This window comes from Myotis myotis, unplaced genomic scaffold (assembly GCF_014108235.1).
Source record: "Myotis myotis isolate mMyoMyo1 unplaced genomic scaffold, mMyoMyo1.p scaffold_m19_p_4, whole genome shotgun sequence".
Lineage (NCBI taxonomy): Eukaryota > Metazoa > Chordata > Mammalia > Chiroptera > Vespertilionidae > Myotis > Myotis myotis.
The window spans coordinates 10,526,580-10,547,313 of record NW_023416346.1 but is presented as its reverse complement, the minus strand read 5'-3'; the positions used below and the strand labels follow the sequence as shown (position 1 = coordinate 10,547,313).

The window sequence follows — 20,734 nt, the reverse complement described above, 5'->3', positions numbered from 1 at the left end:
ATGGCTTTTGAGTAAAGACCTAAAGGCAATGAGAGGACTGGCCCTGGGCATGCCTGGGGAAGAAGAATTCTAGGTACAGGGACAGCAAGTCTGAGCCCCCAAGGCACGTGTGTCTGCCATGTTCTAGAGACACTGAGGATACCAGCATGGCTGGAGCTGGGGGAGTGAGGTAGAGAATATCAAGTGAGTTCAGAGAGGTGCTGGGGCTCTGGGGGAAGCAGAAAGCTTAGAGCCTTGGAAGTGCTAGAATGGAATTGGTTTAACACCGAGGAACCATTTGATTGTTTTTAACAGAATTGTGATGTGATTTGTCTTATATTTTAACCGATCACTCTGGAACCTCGGGAGAGTACTTTGTATAGATTGCAAGGATTAAAACAGAGAGTCTGATATATCAGTGAGATAGAGGAGAGATCTAGAAACTGATTTGCATGCATGAAAAGGGAATCATAAGTGACATTTCATATAAATGAGAAGTGTCTTTTTATTCAATAAAGGGTGCTAGATTAATCTGTTTTTCATAAGCCAAATAGGAAACATAGCTCTTCCTCACACCTTGTACAAAAAATAATTTCCAAGTGGATAAAGGTTAACATTTAAATTTAGAAAGTAAATTTATAAAATTTTTGAATTCACATGGAAGAGAATGTTTATAGTTTTTCTAATGGGAATGGGGAACATTTTTTAAAGGGACATAATACTGTATAATTTACTTAGTTAATTACGTGTATTGTTTTTATATTTGTCAGAATATAAAGTACATAAGTATGTGATTTCCCTTCTTTTTTTCACTTATGTAATCCCAGATACTTAAAAAAAGATCTGGCGCAGATTTGGTGCTCCGTACTATTTCTTGAGTTTGTGTCTCACCAATAATCAGGAAAATGGCAATTAAAATGACATACAATTTCATATGCATCAGATTAGCAACACGCATGAAGTCTGAAAATGTGTTGTCAACTAGATAAACAAGTGGGAGAATCTATACATTGTCGGTAGGAGTTCAAATGGAGATAAATTTGCCATTACACAGTGAGTTGGAAGATGTTATATTCCAGCAATTTCACTTTTTACATTATTGGAAGACAATTCTGTATGGATCTTTCATGTTTCTATACATTTTGCAAGCAACCACTGAATGTCTTTTGTTTGCTACCTTCTGTTGAAGAATGTTTGGATAACAAACATCTTTGTAAGATGAGATGGTGGCTCCCTTTGTTGCAATGGGCAGGAAATGTTTGTTACCGTATAATAAATATAATGTCTGAAGGCATGTTTACTGCCCATTATAAACGATGAGGTTAATTAAACTGAAGTTTCCTTTTCTCTATTGTATGTATGTGTCAGATGCCCATTTTGCATCACCCTATGGTAAGTGGGCCTCAGGGATTTAGGGTGAAATGGCTGCTACCCTGGCTTTCACTGTTGCTGTGAATACTAAAATATTAATGAGGAGGATTTGAGGAAGAGGTTGCAGGATGAGTACCAGGGAGTCGACTCAAAAACAGATGCTGGAACCACGCATTGTTTGTTGCAAATTCAACTCTTGGTGGGGCCTCAATATGTTTATCAACCTCGGGCTCACTCCGTTGTAACAAATAATGCTAAGATTGGTCCTGGATAAGTAGAATGTTTTGTCTCTCTCTCTCCAGTAACAGTGAGAGACAGACAATGACACCGCAAGCTAAAGCAAGTCACAAGAGCTACAGGCAGAACTTTCGCTAGTTGAAGTTGGATATGTGATAACTGGGCACAAAAAATGCTTGTAAAGGGAAGAATGTAAACAGCTTGGCTGTCTTATGACTCGGCCCATCCATCACGTGATCATACAAGCTTTAATACTTTCAGAGATGATAGAAAATAACTCAGTTACTTTTTGTTTGGTTGGTTGGTTTTAGTAGTGCTCACTCTCTGCTTAAGGTAATATTGGTCCTCCTGGGGAGATTTTACTAATGAAGTTAACCACCAAAGAATGAGAAACAGAATTAAAGAAATGTAGATAAATTCTAGGCCCTGACCGGTTTGGCTCAGTGGATAGAGCGTTGGCCTGCGGACTCAAGGGTTCCAGGTTCGATTCCGGTCAGGGGCATGTACCTTGGTTGCGGGCACATCCCCAGTAGGGAGTGTGCGGGAGGCAGCTGATCGATGTTTCTAACTCTCTGTCCCTCTCCCTTCCTCTCTGTAAGAAATCAATAAAACATATTTTTAAAAAAAAGAAATGTAGATAAATTCTTGATGATCCATCTCTCACCCTTGGAAAACTTCCCTAGCTCTTATCTTGAAAACATGGGAGAAAATAAGATATTATTTTACAAATGAGGTAGCAGACACCCTGGGTTATTTTGAATTTCTCACATAAGTTTATTGCTGTGTGAGCCAAGTCAGCCAGTGTCTTTGAAACCCAGTTTTACTAAAAAATAATGTGATTGTGCCTGCTGAGTCAAAACATTGTCTAAGGCAAAAATAGATGATGTTAGCCATGAGGGTTTTGCCACCTGATATAGAGCACTGAGTCATCCAAAAACATGGAAAGTGAGATTGCATGACACAAGCAGCCACTATTTCACACAGAATTGAAAGTAAATGCAAAGCCTTCCTAAAGGTACAGAGCTTCTCTCTCCTTCTATGACCCTGAAAACTCTCTCTCCTCTCTCTCTCTCTCTCTCTCTCTCTCTCTCTCTCTCTCTCTCTTCCTCTCTTCCTTTCTTTTTCCTTCTTATTTATTATTTTTTATTTCACCCATCCACCTACACCCTCTCCTTTAGCAACTGTCAGTCAACGTGTTCTCTATATTTATGGGTCTGTTTCTGTTTTATTTATTCATATGTTTTGTGTTTTTTTAGATACCACCTATAAGTGAAATCATACAGTATTTGTCTGATGTATCTTTGTTATAGTAAATAATGCTGCAGTGAATAATGCTGCAGTGTATCGTTTTTAATTAGTGTGTTTGTTTTCTTTGGATAAATACCCAGAAGTGGAATTGCTAGGTCAAATGGCAGCTCTATTTTTGATTTTTAAAAGACCCTATGTACTGTTTTCCATAGTGGCTATAGCAATTTACAATTCCACCAACAGTGCACAAGGGGTCTCTTTTCTCCACATCTTCCTCCGCACTTGTTTGTTGATTTATTGATGGTAGCCACTCTAGTAGCTATGAGGTCATACCTCATTGTGGTTTTAATTTGTATTTATCTGATAATTAGTGATGTTGAGCATTTTTTCATATGTCTGTTGGCCATCTATCTGTCCTCTTTGGAGAAGTGTCTGTTCAGATCCTCTGCCTATTTTTTTTAGTGTTATGAGTCCCTTATATATTTTGTATATTAACCCCTTATCAGATGTATCATGTATTAATATCTTTTCTCATTCAGTAGGTTGTCTTTTTGTTTTCTTGATGTTTTTCTTCACTGTGCAAAAGCTTTTTAGTTTCATGTAGTACCATTTCTTTATTTTTGCTTTTGCTGCCCTTGCTTGAGGAGACATAACAAAAAAGATATTGCTGAAAGCAATGTCAAAGAGTTTACTCCCATGATTTTTTCTAGGAGTTTTATGGTTTCAGGTCTTATTATAATGCAAAGCCTTTCTAATAGTACAGGGCTGCTCTCTACTTCCATGAATCCTCCCTGAGTCCTCCCTCTCCTTTAACCCAACCACAGCTACCACTATGAGGAGAAAAATGCTTACTAGTAGAGATGAGGCTGAGTCTTCTCTGTCCCCAATGGAGATCAAATGCTACATGCATCCATCTAAGTAGGCTGAGGAGTTATGGTGAGGCGAGAGAATCAAACTTTTATGGCTCTGTTAGATATGGACACCCCAGTGTCACTACTCTACAGGACCTGCGGAAAGCTTCAGCATCTAGATCAGCCGTGGGCAAACTACCGCCCGTGGGCAAACTACGGCCCGCAGGCCGGGCCATGCATTATTTTTAAAAATATATATTTTATTGATTTCAGAGAGGAAGGGAGAGGGGGAGAGAGATAGAAACATCAATGATGAAAGAGAATCATTGATCAGCTGCCTCCTGCACACCCCCTACTGGGGATTGAGCCCACAACCCGGGCATGTGCCCTGACCGGGAATCAAACTGTGACCTCCTGGTTCATAGGTCAACCCACAACCACTGAGCCATGCCGGCCGGGCCATACATCATTTTTAATTAGTGTTTTTGTTTTCTTTGGATAAACAATGTGTTTTCTTTAGTAATGGGTTTGTCTGGGTTTAGAGCAGGAAAACTCAAATATGACATTGTGAGTAAAAACTTTTGGACCAATTATGCGCAGCCTTGGTGTTACCTCAACATCTGAATATACGGTAGGAATGGGTGTTTGTATTTCCCTGTCCAGTAAGTGACAGATGAAATTTATCCTCATGTAGAGAAATGTTAGGGAGAAACATAAATTACTCCCCACAAGCCTCTCTACCTAACCCTGGGTGGTTTAACACAAAAAAATATAGAATCTCTGGAGGAAAACAAGAAAAGTATAGCTATGGTTAAATACTTAAAGAAAGCAGGAGATGCAAGATCTCTATAAAGCAGCCATGTACGCTCACCATAAAAGTGTAAGAAGAGCTGAAGACTTATAATGATCATTGTCAAATAAATTCAATTATTTCTCCTGTAGTCTCAGCTGTTGCAAACAGCATGACTCTAATTAATCCATTACACACACTAATGGCACATGGTACACTCTTTTGAACATTTATAGTACCTTTCCCCCCTATACTACTGGCACCCGAGGATCAACGTCTGTTCACATTTACGTGACAGGCCTCTGATATATGTTTTGTAGTACTTCTTCAGAGTTACCTAAACTCCATTGTCATTGGTGAAAATTGGATAGGTCAGAAATTAGTGCAAGTGCTTCTACACTCTGATTTCCAAAAATTTCACTATATACATGACGTCCTGATGGTCAATAGTCATAAACTTCAGTCTTAAATGTGTTGGTTGTGGTATTATCACACATTCCTTAGGAAGGGTGGCTGAAAACCTCCCAAGTAATTTGAGACCCTGCTTGCCAAGTAATGTTTCTTGGGTCTGTGTAGGCAAATTAACAAAACTGAATCATCAGGCAGTCAAAGGAAAACGTCTCCTCAGCCCTCACCAGTAAAAAGGAGGACTGGCACCAAGCTGGATCCTTTGGATATTGGAAACAGTTTGTGATTGGGCAGTCTGCTTGGTCCTTTAGATCAGCGAACTCACATAGCATCTTTTGAGGGGAGCCCAAAACCACGTACTATTATGGAAATTGTCCAGCAAGCTGTGTCATGCTATCTGTAGTGCCCTGCATTTATAATGACCACTTTGAGCTTTATGTCTCTGCAACTGATGATTTTCCAATTCGAGTCTTGGGCCAAAGGAAGCAGTCTCTGCCTGGAGGTGTGCCGCGGGGTTTGGGTTTAGGTTTTCTTTGACATAAGTGTTAGCTATATCCCTTTTGAAAAGCAGCTATTAATGTGCTACTGGGTTCTTTTCATAACTGAACACCTTAACCATAGAGGCCTTGTAGCTTTCTAGACTGAAGTTCCCTTTTTATAATGATCAATTCCAAAATAACACCTATTATGGTGAGAAAAGATCAACAAGCCTTGCTTGCCAAAGGTAAATAATATATATTAAAACTTACCTGTCCTTACTCCAGCGGTATATAATCTTTTTAAAAATTTTCACCCAAGGATAGGTTTACTAATTTTAGAGAGAGGAAGGGAGAGAGAGAGAAAAAAAAACCCCACCAGACACATTGATTGGTTGCCTCCTGTACATGCACCGACTGGGGAAAAACAATTATAAAAACCTAATAAGCAAATTGTCCCTGTGGGAGTTCGACCAGGAGACTGATCACTGGCTATGACGTGCACTGGCCACCAGGACGAAGTGCAGAACGAAGGAAGGCCCGGCCAGCAGCCAGGGAAGGGAGGCCCCTGCTGGTAGCTGGTAGCTGGAAGGAAGGCCCCTGCTGGCAGCTAGAAGGCCCTGATCGACCCTGATAGCCAGCCAGGCCTAGGGACCCTACCTGTGCACAAATTTTGTGCAATTGGCCTCTAGTTTTAAATATAATGTTACATACAATAAACATTAATATTTCAAGAGAAATTATTTTAAATATATTACATGCAATAAACATTCATATTTCAAGAAGAAAAGATTTTACATAGAATAATATTACCAAAACTGGCTAACATAGTATACTATCACAAAAGTTGTAGGAAATATTAAAAATCTGCAAATAACAGGATTACTTCTATTGTATTCTAAAATGGTTTTTTCCTCTGGCCCTATTTTTGTTCATTAGTTCATGTTGTTCATTATATTCCACAAATGAGTGAGATCATGTAATATTTATCTTTCTCTGACTTGCTTATTTCTCTAAGCATAATGCTCTCCAGTTCCATCCATGCTGTTGTAAATGGTAAGAATCCCTTCTTTTTTACAGCAGCGTAGCATTCCATTGTGTAGCGGTGCCACTATTTTTTAATCCACTCATCTGCTGATGGGCACTTAGGCTGTTTCCAGATCTTAGCTATGGTGAATTGTGCTGCTATGAACATAGGGGTGCATATATCCTTTCTGATTGGTGTTTCTGGTTTCTTGGGATATATTCCTAGAAGTGGGATTACTGGGTCAAATGGGAGTTCCATTTTTTTATTTATAGAGGAAACGCAATACTGTTTTCCACAGTGGCTGCACCAGTCTGCATTCCCACCAGCAGTGCACGAGGGTTCCTTTTTCTCCACATCCTCACCAGCACTTGTCGTTTGTTGATTTGTTGATGATAGCCAGTCTGACAGGTGTGAGATGGTACCGCATTGTTGTTTTGATTTGCATCTCTTGGATGATTAGTGACTTTGAGCATGTTTTCATATGTCTCTGGGCCTTTGGCATGTCCTCTTTCAAAAAGTGTCTATTTAGGTCCTATGCCCATTTTTTGATTGTATTTTTTATTTTCCTTTTGTTAAGTTGGATGAGTTCCCTGTAAATTTTGGAGATTAAAACCTTATCTGAAATAGCATTGGCAAATATGTTTTCCTATGCAGTGGGCTTTCTTGTTTTGTTGATGGTTTCTTTTGCTGTGCAAAAGCTTTTTATTTTGATGTAGTCCCATTTGTTTATTTTCTCCTTAGTTTCCATTGCCCTAGGAGCTGTATCGGTAAAGATATTGCTACGACGTATGTCTGATATTTTGCTGCCTATGGAGTCTTCTAAGATTTTTATGGTTTCCCTTCTTACACTTAAGTCCTTTGACCATTTTGAGTTTGTTTTTGTGTATGGTATAAGTTGGTGATCTAGTTTCTTCTTTTTTTTTTTTTTGCATGTATCTGACCAAATTTCCCAGCACCATTTATTGAAGAGATTGTCTTGACTCCATTGTATGGTCTTTCCTCCTTTGTCAAATATTAATTGAGCATAATGGCTTGGGTTGATTTCTGGTTCTCTTGTCTGTTACATTGATCTATATGCCTGTTCTTGTGCCAGTATCAGGCTGTTTTGATTATGTTGGCTTTGTAGTATAACTTGAAATCTGGTATTGTGATTCCTGAAACTTTGTTTTTCTTTCTCAAAATTGCTGCAGCTATTTAGGGTCTTTTTTGATTCCATATAAATTTTTGGAGTATTTGTTCTAGCTCTATGAAATATGCCGTTGGTATTTTAATAGGGATTACATTGAATCTGTAGATTGCCTTGGGTAATATGAACATTTTAATGATGTTGATTCTACCAATCTATGAACATGGTATATTCTTCCACTTGTTTATATCTTCTTCTATCTCTTTTTTTCAATGTTCTGTAGTTTTCCGAGTACAGGTCTTTTGCTGCCTTGGTTAAGTTTATTCCTAGGTATCTTATTTTTGTTATAATGGTAAACGGGATTGTTTCTTTAGTTTCTCTTTCTGTGAGTTCATTATTGGTGTATAAAAAAGCCATTGATTTTGGGGTGTTGATTTTGTATTCTGCTACATTGCCAAATTCATTTATTAAATCTAGTAGTTTTTTGGTGGAGTTTTTAGGGTTTTCTATGTATAATATCATGTCATTGTGAATAATGAGAGTTTTACCTCCTCCTTTCCAATTTGGATGCCTTTTATTTCTTCTTCTTGTCTGATCACTGGGCTAGGACTTTCAGTACTATGTTGAATAAGAGTGGTGAAAACAGACATCCCGGTCTTGTTCCTATTTTTAGGGGAAATGCTTTTATTTTTTGCCCATTGGGTATGATGTTGGCTGTAGGTTTGTCATATATGGCCTTTATCATGTTGAGGTATGCTCCCTCTATTCCCACTTTGCTGAGAGTTTTTATCAAAAACTAGAGGCCAGTGCATGAAATTTGTGCATGGGTAGGGTCCCTAGGCCTGGCTGGCGATCAGGGACGATCAGGGCCTTCCTTCCCCTGGCTGCCAGTCACCGGCTGGGACCTTCCTTCATTCTGCGCCATCCCCTGGTGGTCAGCGCACATCATAACGAGCGGTCAAACTCCCAAGGGGACAATTTGCATATTAGCCTTTTATTATATAGGAGGGGTGTTGGATTTTGTCGAATGCATTTTCTGTATCTATTAATATGATCCTGTGATTTTTGTCATTGAATTTGTTTATGTGATGTATCACGTTTACTGATTTGTGAATATTGTACCAGCCTTGCATCCCTGGAATAAATCCCGCTTGGTCATGGTATCTGATCTTTTTAATATATTGCTGGATCCGATTGCTAATATTTTGTTAAGGATTTTAGCATCTATGTTTATCAGGGATATTGGCCTCTAATTCTCTTTCTTTGTAGTGTTTTTATCTGGTTTTGGTATTAGGATAATGCTGGCCTCATAAAAGGAGTTTGGAAGTGTTCCTTCCTCTTGGAATTTTTGACATAGTTTGAAGTATAGGTTTTAGTCCTCCTTTGAATGTTTGGTAAAATTCTCCTGTGAAGCTGTCCAGACCTGGGCTTTTGTTTGCTGGGAATTTTTTGATTACTGCTTCTATTTCATCAGTTGTTATTGGCCTATTCAGGTTTTCTGATTCTTCCTGATTCAGTTTTGGGGGATTGTATTTTTCTAGGAATTTGTCCATTTTATCCACATCGTCCAGCTTGTTGGCATATAGTCGTTCATAGTATTTTCTTACAATCCTTTGTATTTCTGTGGTGTCAGTGGTGACTCCACCACTTTCATTTCTGATTTTATTTATTTGGGTCCTCTCTCTTTGTTTCTTGATGAGTCTGGCTAACGGTTCATCAATTTTGTTTATCCTTTCAAAGAACCAGCTCTTGATTTCATTGATTTTTTTTTTTGCAGGGCCCACATTTCACATTTTATTGCACTTTTCCCACAATCACTGAATCCTGCTGTGCTATGCCCAGGGCTCTGAACGCAGGACCTGGAAGGTGACGCTACACAGCAAGCCATTCCCACGGAAGGGCTGCCCAAGGGACCCCGCGAGGATGACCTAGTGGCTATGGTTGGACTGCACCCCACCCAGGGCCCACTTAGGTGGCCCTCAGGTCTCTCAGCCCCGTCTCCACACTGCCTCCTGGATGCTGCCCGCAAACAGGGTCATTGATTTTTTTTTCTTGTTTTTTTTTTTGTCTCTATGTTATATATTTCTGCTCTAATCTTTATTATTTCCTTCCTTATCCTTACTCTGGGCTTTTCTTGTTGTTGTCTTTCTAGTTCTTTAAGTTGTAGGGTTAGTTTATTGCTGATTTTTCTTGTTGTTTTTTTTAAATATATTTTATTGATTTTTTACAGAGAGGAAGGGAGAGGGATAGTTAGAAATATCGATGAGAGAGAAACATCGATCAGCTGCCTCCTACACACTCCCTACTGGGGATGTGCCCACAGCCAAGGTACGTGCCCTTGACTGGAATCAAACCTGGGACCCTTCAGTCCGCAGGCTGACGCTCTATCCACTGAGCCAAACTGGTCAGGGCTTTTCTTGTTTTTTTGAGGTATACCTGTAGTGCTGTGAACTTCCCTCTCAGGACTGCTTTTGCTGTGTCCCAGACATTTGGTGGTGTTGTGGGTTCCTTTTCATTTGTTTCCATGAAGTCGTTTATTTCTTTGTTCATTTTGTTGGTAACCCATTCATTGTTTAATACCATGCTATTTAGCCTCCATGTGTTTGAATGTTTTTGGGTATTTTTACTGTAGTTGATTTCTAATTTCATTCCACTGTGATCTGAGAAGATGCTTGATATGATTTCAGTCTTCTTAAATTTGTAGAGACTTGTTTTGTGTCCTAACATGTGGTCTATCTTTGTGAATGACCCATGTGCACTTGAGAAGAAATTCTAGATACTTTGGCCTTTCCTCTAAGTGCAATGGGGATCCATTGTAAGTTTCTACTGATGTGTGAGATCAGACTATAAAGGAACATCAGTACAAGCAATCAATCTAGTAAAGAGGCCTTGGCAGTATACTGGTTATAGAATGAGGATGGCTCAAATTAGGGTGTTGGTAGTGAAATGTTTAAAATGGTCATATTTGGAACACATTGAAAGTAGGGCCCATATAATTATGACAAATTAGATTGGGGCTATGAGAAAAAGTTACAATTTATACCTTGAGAAGTGGAAAGATGGAGTTTCCATTTACTGCGATGGGAAGGTAGGTGAAGCAGGTTTTAGGGGAAATATAACACTCTCAGATTGATATTTTGACTTCGTTAGGCAGCCCCATGGAGATGTCAAGTAGGTAACTGGATTTACAAGTCTGGAACACAGAGAGAGAGAGTTCAGCCAAGAGATACAAGTTTGAGACTGGGCCACAACAACATTAAGAGATGGGAGTGATAAGGAGGAATGAATAAAAAAGACAAAGAAATAGTGAGTTACTAGAAAAACCTGGAGAGTGTGGGATCCTGAGAGTCAAAAAGATAAGTTTTTCAAGGAAAATGGATGATCAAAAGCTGCTGATTGATAAAGTAAGAAGGAGAATAGTAAATGAAAATTAGAGGTCATTGATGACCTTAAGATAATTTTTAGAAATGTATTTTTAGCCCTAGCTGGTTTGGCTCAGTGGGTAGAGTGTCAGCCTGCAGACTGAAGGGTACTGGGTTCAATTCCGGTCAAGGACACATGCCTGGATTGCTGGCTCAATCCCCAGTGGGGTGTGTGCAGGAGGCAGCCAATCAATGATTCTCTCTCATCATTGATGTTTCTATCTCTCTTTCCCTCTCCCTTCCTCTCTGAAATCAATAAAAATACATTAATATAGATATTTATCGATAAGAATCATTGATCAGCTGCCTTCTGCACTGGGGATAGAGCCCACAATTGATCTGGCATGGAACCGTGACCTCCTGGTTCATAGGCTCAGCCACTGAGCCACGCTTAAGAGCATTTTAAGCCAGGCTTAAGAGCATTTTTTTTATGGCATGTTGGGGGAATGGGGAGGAGAGCCAGCTTAGAATCAGAATGGGTTTTAGAAAGACAATGGGAGGAAAAAAATTGAAGACAATGGATAGGCAACTCTTTCAAATTTTGTTGCAAAGAGGAGTAGAAAAATAAGGTGGTAGCTAGAAGGGTAAGTGGAATCAGAAGAGGGTACTTTTGAGAAGGAAAAAGTAACAACATGTTCTTATGCTGATGTAACCCAATAACATAATGCTTGATGCAAAAATAAGCAAGTTGTAGAAAATAGAAACAACATGGCACGATTTATGCTTTAAAAATATCACCAATATTATCATACTTCTAATTTAAGACAAAGTTTTTCACATATTTTGAAGATAAAAAAAGTAGTATTCTACTATTTTCATTTGCTTACCTTATTTTTTCTATTTTTCCCTTTTCTTTTTAGTTTTTCATATTTTAACATCTCTAATGTGATCTATGTTTTACAAAGTCATGACTTATCAGAGTTGAATTGACAATCATTTTCTTTTTTATTGGTACACAAAATAAAAGTGTCTCAAAATTAATAGTATGCTACACTCAACGATATTGAAAATATATTTTGTACGGGTACATACATAAGGCAAAAAAGAAAATTCATAATAGGGAGAACAACTGTGGTTGTGAAAGCTTGTAAATTTTTATGTGTAATATTCTAATAATTTGAAAGGGGAATGGGTTCCAAGATTTTATGTGTAAAATTTTTTTTACATAGAATATGTAAAACTGGCTAACTTTAGAGTCAATGATATGTAAGTGAATGAAAAGAAGATTAACAATTCAAAAGCAATATGTGAAGATAAACTCACACAACAGAAATACTGAATGCCAGCCCCCCCCCCCCAAAAGCACACACAAGAAAATAAGATGAAATTCACTAATAATCAGGAAAATGTAAACTAAAACAATGAGTTGCTATTCCTCACTCACTAGTTTGGCACACACCAGAAGGATGATATATCAAGAGTTGTCTAGGATATAGAGAAGATGGAATACCTACAATGATGAGTATACCATAATTTGGTATAGCCAATTAATGTAGCAATTTGGCACCATTTATGAATTTTGAAGTGCTTATACATACAACTCAATATTTCTTCTTTTAGTACATACACACAGATACTCTGGAACAAGTACAGAAAGATATTTGTTGCAGCATTATTTTTAAAACTGAAATTTGAAATGAACCAAAATGATCATCAAAAGTGGAACGGGCCCTAGCCGGTTTGGATCAGTGGTTAGAGCCTGCAGACTGAAGGGTCCTGGGTTCGATTCCAGTCAAGGGCACATGCCTTGGTTGTGGCCTCAATATCCAGTAGAGGGCATGCAGGAGGCAACCAATTAATGATTCTCTCATCATTGATGTTTCTGTCTCTTTCCCTCTCTGAAATCAATAAAAAAATATATACGTGTATATAAATAAAACATATATATATATTTTTTAAAAAAGTGGAATGGATACTTGAATATATTGTTCAATGGATGACAAATTGTCATATATGTCTACTTTGCAAGAGTTTGAAGGTAACAAGAAATGTTAGAAATATAACACATAAATTTTAAAAACAAAATATTGAGTAATAAAAGCAAGATTTAGAAAAATAACATACCTGTGATAAAACTTATGTTTAAAAAATAAAGGTCAGTCAAGTTATATTAAGAGAAATATCAGAGTTCTTTTTTAGGCTTGTTGACAATGTAATTATCTATATATATAAAACACTAATATGCAAATAGACCAAACAGTGGAACAACCGATTGCTATGATGTGCGCTGACCACCAGGGGATGTGTGCAGAACATGGCGGGCATCAGCCATGGCAGGATGGTGGAGCAGGTGAGCAGGGACGCCAGACCAAGGCGGGGGACACCAGTCGTTGTCACTGGGGCGAGCCTTTGGTGGTTACTGAAAATTCTTTGCTGCCATGCCACAGTCCCACCCAGTGCTCACAACTGCTGCCAGTGCTGGCCCCGCTTGCACCCACTGCTGGCGCCTGGCGTCAGCCCTGATCACTCGGCACCATCAGAGGGTGCGAGAGGCAGCTGCCAGTCCTGATTGCCCCTCAGGGTTTCTCCACCTCCCCCTGCTCCTGAGGGGCGATCAGGGCAGCAGCTGCTGCTCGCACCCACTGCTGGTGCTGGAGCTACCACTCGCACCCACTGCCAGTGCCCAGTGCTGGTCCTGATTGCTTGGTGCAATCAGCGGGTACGAGCAGCAGCTGCTGCCCTGATCACCCCTCAGGGGCAGGGGGAGGTGGAGAAGCCATCAGGGGTGATCGGAGTCAGCAGCCATTGCTCACACCCACTGATGGTGCTGACCCTGCTTGCACCGGCTGCTGGTGCCAGCCCCAATCACTCCGAGCGGGGCTAGTGGCAGCTGCAGGAGTGGGGCTGCTGGCAGATAGAGGACAGGGCGGGGGTGGGGGGGAGGTTGAGGCGGAAGGGGCCGGGCAAGGGTGCGGAGGAAGGGCCGAGACCACCCCTGTGCCCACTGCAGCCTCTGGCCCACAGTTCCTTTCAAGGTGCATGAATTCGTGGGTCTCTAGTAAAAAATAAAAAAACAAGACTTTTTTTTGAATATCATAAGAGTAGATTTATATAGTAAAAAAAGGAAGTTCTTGAAAACATTTTTAAAACTAAATATATTATTGGTTACTTTACAACATGTAGAAGTGTCATAGTCCCATCAGCTGCACAGTATATACAGCCAAGTCATAATGACCAAATGCCATATCCCAGAAATGTCAGGTGTTGGTCAATAAAAAATAATGAATTTTTCCTAGCTATTTTATTATTTTTGAAGCAATTGTTAATGGCATTGTTTTTTTCTCAGTTTCCATTTCTGATAGTTCATTATTGATTTAACCAAGAATGTAAAAGAGCTTTACTTCAAAAATTATAAGACACTGAAGAAAGAAATTAAAGAAGATATAAGTAAGTGGAAGCATAACTGTGTTCATGGATAGGCAGAATTAAAATGTCCATCCTTATAAGCATAACCAATGGACACAAGACACTGGGGAGTAGGGGAGGTTGGGGAAGGTCAAGGGGGGTGGAGACATATGTAATACTCTTTGTAATACTTTGAGCAATAAAACAAAATTTAAAAAAATAAAATAAAATGTCCATCCTACCCAAAGCAATCTACAGATTCAATGCAATTCTTATCAAGATACCAATGGTGTATTTCACAGAACTAGAACATATATTCCGAAAATTTATCCGGAACCACAAAAGACCCTGAATAGCAACAGCAATCTGGAGAAAGAAGAACAAAGTTGGAGGAATCATGCTACCTGAAATCAAACTATACTACAAGGCCATAGTCATCAAAATGGTATGATACTGGCATAAAAAGACATATAGATCAATGGAACAGAATAGAGAACCCAGAAATAAACCCATGCCCTCATAGTCAATTAATATTTGACAGAGGAGGCAAAAACATACAATGGGCTAAAGATAGTCTATTCAATAAATGGTGTTGGGAAAACTGGACAGATACATACAAGTAAAAACACAAAACAGATTAAAGACTTGTTGTAAAGTAACCAATGTTAGACTCGAAACCATAAAAATCCTGGAAGAAAACATAGTCAGTAAAATCTCAGACATTTCTCATAGCAATAATTTTTTCTGATATATCTCCTTGGGCAAGGAAAACAAAAGAAATACTAAACAAATGGGACTACATCAAACTAAAAAGTTTTGCACAGCAAAGGAAACCATCAACAAAATGCAAAGACAATCCACTGGATGGGAGAACATATTCGTCGAAGATTCTGATAAGGTGTTATTATTCAAAATTTATAAAGAAGTCATACAACTCAACAGCAAAAAATAAACCCAAAAAAATACAATTAAAAAATGGGCAAAGAACCTAAATAGACACTTCTCCAAAGAGGACACACAGATGGCCAATAAACATATGAAAAGATACTCAATCATCAGAGAAATGCAAATTAAAACTGCCATGAGATATCACCTCACACCTGGCAGAATGGGTACCATCAATAAATCAACAAGTCTTGGTGAAGATGTGCAAAAAAGGGAACCCTAGTGCACTGTTGCTGGGAATGCAGACTGGTGCAGCCACTGTGGAAAGCAGTATGGAGTTAACTCCAAAAATTAAAAATAGAACTGCCTTATGACCCAGAAATTCTACTTTGGAAAATTGATTGGAATAAACCTGAACAGTAATTCAAAAGAATATATGCACCCCTGTTCATTGCAGCATTATTTACAATAGCCAAGATTTGGAAGCAGCCCAAGTGCCCATCAGCAGATGAGTGGATAAAACAGCCATGGTAAATTTACACAATGGTAAAAAGGAAGAAAATTGTACCCTTTGTGACAGCATGGATAGACCTAGAGAACATTATGCTAAGTGAAATAAGGTAGTCAGAGAAAGACAAGTTACCATATGATTTCACTCATATGTGGAATTTAATAAACTGAACTAACAAGCAGAATAGAGACAGACTCATAGAGAGGAGGCAGACAGCTCTGGTGGTTGGGGGGGTGTTAGGGAGGTGGAGGGATTGAGCAAAAAAGAACAAAAAAAGAGAAAGAATTCATGGACAGGGACAAAAGTGTGGTGATTGCCTTGCCCGGAGGGGTGTGGATGGAGGTAGAAAAGGTTAAATGGGGGGGGGGGGGGATGTATAAATGGTGATGGGAAAAAATTAAATTTAATTAAAAAAACAACAACAAAAAAGTAAATAAAACAAATTTTTAAACAATGATTTTTCCCTGAGATTATGGAGTAATTATCCTTCATAATGTACATTTAGAAAACAAATATGAGACAGAAAATGCATAGTATTTGTGTGTGTATGATGGTCGAATACACAGAAATTGAATAATAAATATTAACATTAGAGAAGGAGAAGGGAATAGGATCAGGGCTTGAGGAGAATAGAGAATTAAATTTTATTGGTAATATTTTATTTCTAATTTTAAATGCTTCAATAAAATACGTAAAATTAATTTTTAATGGAGAGCAGTACTTCTAATATTGCTACATACAGTATATCAAAATATCATAAATTATTTTACAAATAATTTTTAACAACTGATTTTTGCAAAATGATCCCAGATTTCTAAGAGATTAGAAAAAAAAAAGGCAAAGGAGATAATGAGTGCTAATGTTTCGCTCTGAGCCCTGGTGCATGAGAAGTGGATTTAGGGTGGATTATCTTCTTAAAGTGAATTTTCTGAATTTTACAGTATTTACATTGTGCATGCAATTCTGTTTTCGATCGGTGGAAACAAAAAAAAAAAGGGGAGGGTGGGGGTGGGGGGGGGGTAGAAAAAAACTATCCTCAAGAAGTAAAGTCTGGGAATGACCAGACAGTAAAATTTACCTTAGAGATTGATTGGGTCAAGATGGCAGACTGAGCACTAGTGCACTTCTCTTATCCTACCACAAATCCCCTTTAATGACAGGAAAGGAAGGTTTCGGTAACTCCAGAAAGGCACGGGGAAAAGAAAGGGCGAATTCCTAGAAGATGAAAAGCAGATGGGGCAGGGGCACCGAGGTGGGGGTGGGGTGAGGTGGGGGTGGGGAACCGGAGGGCTCTGAACTGGAGAAAGAGACGCTAGGTGGTAGGGTAGGGGGGCTGTGGGCTGGGATTTGGAAAGGGGCGGGCCCGGGAGCCCAGACGCGTTTCCCAAGCCCGGGGCCGAGGTGGGCGTGTGAGAGCTGGGGGAGGGGAGCGCACGTTGTTTGGCAGGAAGGGGAGGCCTGGCAGGAAGCGGAGCTGCGGCCGGAGGGAGGAGACTGCTGCAGCCCTAGCGGCTGGCGGGATCCCGGAGTGGCCGAGGGGCTTCTGCTGCCGCCTGGGAGTCGGAGGGTCCGCGAGCGCAGTGCTGGAGACACAGCCGCCATCCTCTTCGCCCGCCCCGCCGCCCTCTTAGACGCGCTCCTCGTCCGCGGATCCTCCCCCACCAGCTCTTCCAAGCTCGCGGCTCGGCGCCTGCTGATCCACTTTCCTCACAGGTTCACAGTGAAGGCAGCAGCCAGGTGTCCTCTCTTTGGCCACGTGAAGCCCGCGATCCCCGGGCGCGGGGAGGTGGGCGCTGGACTGGAGAGCTGGAGGATGGGGGTTGGTGTGCTTCAGGCAAGACCATTGGGGCCGGTGCCAGGATGGGACAGGAGACGGAGAAGAGTGACTTGGAGACTGGAGGTGGGAGGAGGGAGTGGACAAACACCTGGTTAGTGTACAAAGGTGGCTAGCAAAGGAAATGAGTTTGTTGTGAGCACCCAGCGGGAAAGTGGCCATGAATAGGAAGGAGGTGAAGGAGAGACATGAACAGCAGGCAGAAGGCATCATTATGGGAATGAAGAGGGATGAAGTGTGTCCTAGCTGGCTTGGCTCAGTGGATACAGCGTTAGCCTGCGGACTGAAGAGTCCCAGGTTCAATTCCAGCCAAGGGCACATGCCTGGATTGCGGGCTCAATCCCCAGTAGGGGGTGTGCAGGAGGCAGCGGGTAGTTATTCTCATCATTGAAATTTCTATCTCTCTCTCATTCTCCCTTCTTCTCTGAAACCAATAAAATCAATAAAGAAGTATATTTAAAAAAAGAGGAATGAAGTGCAGACTGCGATGGGCAAAGGACATGTGCACTACAATAGTGGAAATGAAGAGATGAGGTGGGGGATGGGGTGGGGGGGCCTAAGAAATTGTGAATATTTGTGTGTGCTGTAAGGACTCTAGGATAACAACAGAGGGACAGGCATTATGCAGAGGAACCTGATCCTTGTTGTTGGGTCTTCAATCAAAACAACCACCACCTCTCTAAAACTAGGAGCCTGGAGGGCGGGCATGCATCCAAGCATCCAAAACTATCTTAATAACCAGCATTCTTTTTTCAAAAAATATTTCTTTATTAATTTGGAAAGGAAGGGAGAGGGAGAGAGAGATAGAAATATCAATGAGAGAGAATCATTGATCGGCTGCCTCCTGCACGCCCCTCACCCCCATCCAGCCCACAACCCAGGCATGTGCCCTTGACCTGAATCCAACCCAGGACCCTTCAGTCCTCAATACAACTAAGCCAAACCAGCCAGGGCGATAACCAGTATTCTTGCTGGACGTATCTGAATAATTTGGGCAGCAATGTACCTGGTGCCCAGCGACTTTGTGATAGAGAAATTAATTCATGCTACAATATACTAAATGTTTCTTTCTAGCCTCTTTCCTCCCCCTGCAGGTATGAAGACCTCTCACAAAAAGGTACCTGCAGAGCAAGAAACCGGGGACGCAGTCAGTCACCACACTGGATCTGCAAATGTGAAGAAGAAAAAAACATCTCAGAAGAAGCAGAGGAGCAGACCTTCGTCCCAGCCCCCCAGGAACATCGTGGGCTGCAGGGTTTCCCACGGATGGAAGGAAGGCGACGAGCCCGTCACCCAATGGAAAGGGACCGTTCTGGATCAGGTGCCTATAAACCCCTCTCTTTATCTGGTGAAATATGATGGGATTGACTGTGTCTATGGACTGGAGCTTCACACAGATGAAAGGATTTTAAAACTTAAAATCCTTCCTGATAAGGTGCCATTGTCTCGAGTCAGAGATGCGCGCCTTGCCAACACCATCATTGGCAAAGCGGTGGAGCATATGTTTGAGGGCGAGCATGGTGCTAAGGATGAATGGAGAGGGATGGTGTTAGCCCAAGCACCAATCATGAAATCGTGGTTTTATATCACCTATGAGAAAGATCCTGTGTTGTACATGTACCAGCTTCTGGATGACTATAAGGAAGGAGATTTGCGTATCATGCCAGAGCCCAGTGAGCCTCCTTCAGCGGAGAAGGAGCCAGAAGGAGTTGTAGATGGCCTGATAGGCAAACATGTGGAATATACCAAAGAAGATGGCTCCAAACGGACAGGCAAGGTTATTCACCAAGTCAAAGCCAAACCTTCTGTGTATTTTATTAAGTTTGATGATGATTTCCATATCTATGTCTATGATTTGGTGAAAAGGTGCTCTTAGGGTACAATTTGCCATATTTGTGGAGGCAAATGTTTGATTTGGAGGCAGAAAAAATGTAGCTTTTAATGTATAGAAAGCTTTAGACTCCCTTTGCCAGCACCGTCGCCAGCATAATGTTGATTTGTTCTGAAAAATACAAATGTGTGTGGACATGACATGCCGTGTGGAAGGACTTTATCATGTTGAAGAGACTGGGTGTGTTGGGTGGATGGGCATGAAAGGAAGGGACAGCTGTAGATTCAGGCTGTGAATAAAGTGCAGCTAGCATCATAATCAGTCATCTAAAAATGGAAGAGGACTTAGCTGGCCTGGCCTAGGAAGGAGGGAGGAGAAGGAACTAGAGATGGGCTGTGGGGGGAGGGCAAAGGGGAGGTTACTGCTTAGGAAGAAGTGGGGAGGGCCAGAAATGGAGGGGCTTCCTGGGGGGAGGGATGTCTTAGCAGGGGGCGGCACCCAACTGGGAGGAGATGAGAATAACAGAGGGAGAGGGAGCTCTTGGGGCTTAGAGGAAAACAGACTGAATAGCTTGAGTAGAGAGAGGCACAAAGAATCTCAGAAGAGGTCCAGGGCTAGGGGAGAAAGACAAAGTTGGCAGGGATTTGGGGAGACGCTAAAGGATACTTACTCTGAGGTAGGACCTGTGCATGTGAGGACCAAAGGGCCAGGGATACTGAAGAAGGAGGAATTCCAAGAAGAAAGACTGACCAAGGGAGTGAGCTGCAGAAAAAGAGGTGTGGGGAGTGGGGCCCAGGAGAGATGGGAAGGCCCAGGAAAAACTTGCACTTCTGACATGTCCACGTTGCTGTCCCTGGCTCTGGGCACAAAGCATGAGGCAACCGAAAGAAACCAGGTGGCTTGCAGGTTCCCTGGACGGGTATTTTGACAGGGATGACTCAAGGGTCAAGCAGGAGCCAGGTTTATACCTAAAAGTCTTATTTCAGGGACTTCATGCCACAACTGCAAAGCAGAACCCCTGACCCTCAGCCTAAACACACTGGCATTGTGCATTAAGCATGTGGCTGTGGGTGGCCTCATTGCTCAGAGGATCCAGGTGCAACAAATCCTGGACCTGAAGGTCTTGGTTCCTTACCCTACACTGTCTAAGCAATTCCTGTGGGAATAGGTCGGCGGGGCTCTCAGATCTGAAGAGCTGTGCCATGTGGCATTTGGAAAGTATTTTATCCACAAAACTGGGACCTTGCAGAACCCAGCAGCATCAGTCCCTTCATTGTTCTTTCTCTGGCTGGACTGAACCTTGCTTCCTTCAGAGGAGGGACATCAGAGGATTGTGCCTCCTGTTTCTCTCCAGGGCATGGGCATGCCAGTCCAGACTTCTCATAGTTGGCTT

The 20,734-nt window shown here is 41.2% G+C and overlaps 1 protein-coding gene across 1 annotated transcript; it reads left to right on the top strand.

The window, feature by feature from the left end:
* Window positions 1-17,140: 17,140 nt before the first annotated feature.
* On the top strand, window positions 17,141-19,550 carry LOC118654033 (spindlin-2). The gene is made up of 2 exons (XM_036305157.1): window positions 17,141-17,413; window positions 18,585-19,550. Exon 2 carries the CDS (start codon window positions 18,607-18,609, stop codon window positions 19,384-19,386), a length of 780 nt encoding a protein of 259 aa, XP_036161050.1. The 5' UTR covers window positions 17,141-17,413; window positions 18,585-18,606; the 3' UTR covers window positions 19,387-19,550.
* Window positions 19,551-20,734: the final 1,184 nt, after the last annotated feature.

Bases quoted from the DNA above. Each gene is read 5' to 3' on its own strand.
- LOC118654033 (XM_036305157.1), top strand. From the start codon at position 18,607: ATGAAGACCTCTCACAAAAAGGTACCTGCAGAGCAAGAAACCGGGGAC.